Source organism: Cynoglossus semilaevis, chromosome 1 (genome assembly GCF_000523025.1).
Source record: "Cynoglossus semilaevis isolate Cse_v1.0 chromosome 1, Cse_v1.0, whole genome shotgun sequence".
NCBI lineage: Eukaryota > Metazoa > Chordata > Actinopteri > Pleuronectiformes > Cynoglossidae > Cynoglossus > Cynoglossus semilaevis.
In genome coordinates this window covers 6903399-6907719 of record NC_024307.1, presented here as the reverse complement: position 1 = coordinate 6907719, position 4321 = coordinate 6903399, and the positions used below count along the sequence as shown (strand labels likewise).

At 44.0% G+C, this 4321-nt stretch overlaps 1 protein-coding gene across 1 annotated transcript in view; it reads left to right on the top strand.

The window, feature by feature from the left end:
* Nucleotides 1-3637: 3637 nt before the first annotated feature.
* six1a (SIX homeobox 1a) overlaps nt 3638-4321 on the top strand; it is a 4692-nt gene continuing 4008 nt past the window's right edge. Inside the window, exon 1 of the mRNA XM_017031763.2 lies at nt 3638-4163. Within this exon, the coding sequence (XP_016887252.1) occupies nt 4011-4163 (153 nt within the window). The 5' untranslated portion in view covers nt 3638-4010. The remainder of the gene's footprint in view (nt 4164-4321) is intronic.

Sequence of the window (4321 nt, the reverse complement as noted above, 5' to 3'; positions counted from 1 at the left end):
GTGACGTCACAAAAGGAAAATGAAACTTATAGGAAAGAAGGGGTAAAATCCCAGCTGGAGACCAAATCTGACGGGTTTCTTCTCCCCCTTGATTTAAACAGTGTCGGCTTTGTTCCAGCAGATACAGCTGAAATAGCACTTCGGATTCAGACACAGTGAAAACCATCTGCTCCACTCAGGCAGAGTTCTTTTTTTTTTTTTTTAAACTTTTCCTCCATATTTTCAAAAGGGAAAAAATAAATAAACCCTGGAGTCGGTTTTGATGATGACATTTTTATGAAGTGTCTTCTGCTGTTTCCAGTGGATCCAGTTTTCTCTCTGGGGTCGTTCTCGAACCTTTAATGTCTTTTTTAAGGTGCAGTGTCGCACCTCGCCGCTACCAGAAGCTGCTATTTACGACAGAAAGTATAGGAATAAAGTTGTAATTTTTTTTTCCTTCCCAGAATGAAATCACACTGAGTGGGAAGCCGTGTGACTAACAGGCAGGAGAGGTTTTACAGGAGAGGAGGTGCTGAGGTCTGGGAGGAGGAGGAGGAGGAGGAGGAAGAGGAGGAGGAGGAGGAGGACACAGGACTCCAGGATGAGGGGTTTTTAAAAAGAGGGGGCCAGTATTGTGAGGGTAAATCCCTGCCCACTGAGACACGGGGGTATAAGGAGTCCTAGCTTTACCTCCGTGTATTGCGTTACTCGCTGTGGTGGCTGGTGTCGGCGGTGAACACAGAGGAGCCCGGCGCTGGCCGCGCATGGCTGAGGCGCACTCAGACTCCGAGTCCACATCTTGAAATAATCTCGCCCCCTGGGCCGCTCGGGTTAAAGGAGGAGGCGCAGCGCAATGTGGTGGAGATATTAGAGAAACCCGAGAGCCTCTCATCAGACAGCTCATTTAACTGAAGCACTGAGGTTTTTTTACTCAGACATGCAGAGTCTGAGCTGCAGTGGCCACACTGTGTGTGTGTGTGTGTGTGTCCATCAAACTGACCTCCAAACCTGCAGCAACAGACACGATCTCCAGCACACAAACATGCAGAGTTCCATCTGAAAACACAACCAAAAAAACTCGAATAAATGTAATTGCATGTAAATGGATCAGAGAGAAATCTGTGGAAAAAACAACAAACAAAAACAAAAACCAGACATGATGCCTTCAGTTAGATTTATAGTTCGGACTCACGGAGTCAATTATTCACTTTTTATTACCTTAAAACACAATACCATAGAAAAAAAGGTTTATTTAAAACAACAGGTCATTAAAAACAAACGGACTAATAAACAATATAACGAGATGAGATTTTTCGGAGATTAAAATAAAAAAATATTCTCAGAAGAATTATGAGCATGAAATCAGAATTTAAGGAAGAAATGTCTTGATCTCATAAGTAAGACTTCATTTTGATAAGAAATTTAAAATTCAATTAGATTTAAATTATTATTAAATCCAGAATTCCGACGGGAAGAGTCACAGTCAATGCCGCGGATCTTCTTTAAATGATGTCCGACTTCAATTCGATTAAACTGATCTTAGACCTTTAACATGTCTAATGTTGGAGAACACGTGTGAACAATATCAAAATGTATTTATTTAATGAGAATTATTATTGATTTGGATTTTAATTCATACTTTGATCCACACGTGACCCCTTCACCTCAGCATGTCCAACGGACGTTTATAAAATAACGAGTTAGGAAATCACATATCAAATGTCAGGGAGAAATGTTAGATTTTATGACATCTCTGAGTTCAGTGAAAACCAGACGGAGTTTTTTTTCATCCGTCCGTTCAGGATTTGATATTTAACACAGACGGAAATGGTTCCAACAGCTGATCTGGTTCTGAAACCACCCCGGAGGTCAGAGGTGAAAGATTTAGATCAAAATGATAAATATATACAGTCTCATAGAAAAGGTCTGAGAAAAACAAAATATATTTTTTAGTTTGTTTTATTTATAATAAAAACATATAACATTTACTACAATTAATAGTACTATTTATTGTGACCTGTTATAAAGGGAAAGTAGACAGTGAAGTACACAGTGAAGTACACAGTGAAGTACACAGTGAAGTACACAGTGAAGTACACAGTGAAGTACACAGTCAGGTACTGGGTCTGGACTACAGGAAGTCCAGCATCAACTTGGATGACAAAGACACAGAAACAGAGTGTAACCAGGTGTAGGACTAGTTGTACTGACCTTTACCTTCAGAGGTTTTTCTGGACTGACGTCATTTTTTTCAGAGCCAATAATATCAATAATCATTGAAACTGTGAAACGTCCGTTCAGTTTCTAACACATCTGTGAGCCCTTGACCACACTAAGGCCTCAACCCACCATTTGAGAAACGCAGATTTAAAAGCCTGACCATAAATAATAATAATAATAATAATAAACTATTTTGTGTTTATACCTTAATTTAAAACATTTATTTTCTCTTTAATTTTTTTTTAGATTACACTTTTTAAAGCAGGTTTGACGCACACACAAAAACTCTTTTTTTTTATGAAGTAAAGCAGTAAAGGATCCCAATGAAAAGGTCAAAAGGTCCATGTGTCAGGCTCAAACATTATTTTGATGTGTGTGTGTGTGTGTGTGTGTGTGTGTGTGTCGTCTCCGTTGACAGCCTGAAACCGACTTTTAGTTTCAGACTTTTTCTGTGCAGAGAAAAAGCAGAAACGTGATCCATACGGTTGAAACCAACAACTGGTCCACGAAGGACCAGTGTCGCAGAGAACTCATTTACTAATGGATTGGTTTAAGGTTTCAGTCCACAGAAAAGCCTGGAGCCACTGCGGTGCCTTCACGGTCTAATCCCTGAAATATACATGTACGAGAGCGGAGAGAAAAAAAGAAAAAAGAAGCACGAAACACACGGGACGTAGTCGTTAATAAGATGGATTACAGATTAAATAACGTCGTAGACTATTTCAAATGTTGTTTGAGGTCAATAGTGACATCGGTTCGTCAAAATCACCGGTGTTTCTTTCTGCTGCTCTGCGGCATAAACCGTCGCTCAGTTCCAGGTTCCTGCTGTAATGCTGTAATGGCGGTGCAGTCGAGGCCCCGCAGGCAGGGACCCAACTGTCATGCGCGTGTACTTATTAAATTATTATCACCTCATAAAGTACACGCTTTCCGTAATTAAGTGGGTTGGAAATGTAAAGGGAGGGAAATGTCTGAGTGTAATTAAGGTGGCGGTGGGCGGGGAACACAATCAGCTGTAAGTGGTAAAATGTGTGTGACAGTAAACACCTCAGCAGCAGCGGAGGGACGGCTGCAAATGTTGGCTCTGATGTTGATGGTGTGGGTTTTTTTTTTTTTAACTTAAAGTGAGTTACAGTGTTGGTTTTTGGTGATGTTTCCGGATGTGACGCCAGATAAAGTGACGTCTCCCCTCAGTTTGGACCTGTGTGTTTTCTGTGTGTTTTCGTGGCTTCACGCCTCACTGACTGTGATCACTGATAAGCTTTATGTGCGGTTTGGGCCCCTGCGTTAGGGAGCCGTGTGTGTGTTAGTGTATATTCAGAACATGTTAAGTTAAGAACACCCTCTTCTCCCCCTCTTTTTTTTTTAAAGGCTGTGTAATAATTGATTAGTGTTTAGGTGCTGCACTGCTCCCTGTGCTGGAGCAGGAGGGGGGGCAGAGAGTGGGGGCGGGAGGTGCACAGAGGCGCTCCTATTTCAGCTCCTGACGCACTGCCTCTGGGGAGGAAACGGAGCCGCAAACTCAGTCCTGCTCTGCTGTACAGGGCGCAGGGCGGACCAGGAGCCAATCACCGAAACGCACGGGCTCCCTTTAAGCCTGACATATCTCCAAGCAGGAACAAATTGTCCCAACAATCAACATCCCAATCTGCTGTGCGCATCAGGGGCTGGAGTGAAGCGAGGACGGGCCTGCGCGCGGAAGGATTGCGCTGGATTGTAAACACAGCAACAGATAAATAATAAAAGAAAACAACAAAAAGAAGAAGAAGAGCTTTCCCTGTGGATACGGACGGTTCTGGGCGGAGGACACCATGTCTATACTGCCGTCCTTCGGTTTTACGCAGGAGCAAGTGGCGTGCGTTTGCGAGGTACTGCAGCAGGGAGGCAACCTGGAGCGGCTCGGCCGCTTCCTGTGGTCGCTGCCCGCCTGCGACCACCTCCACAAGAACGAGAGCGTCCTCAAGGCTAAGGCGGTGGTGGCCTTCCACCGGGGGAACTTCAGGGAGCTCTACAAGATCCTGGAGAGCCACCAGTTCTCGCCGCACAACCACCCGAAGCTGCAGCAGCTGTGGCTGAAGGCGCACTACGTGGAGGCGGAGAAGCTGCGCGGGCGGCCGGCCGG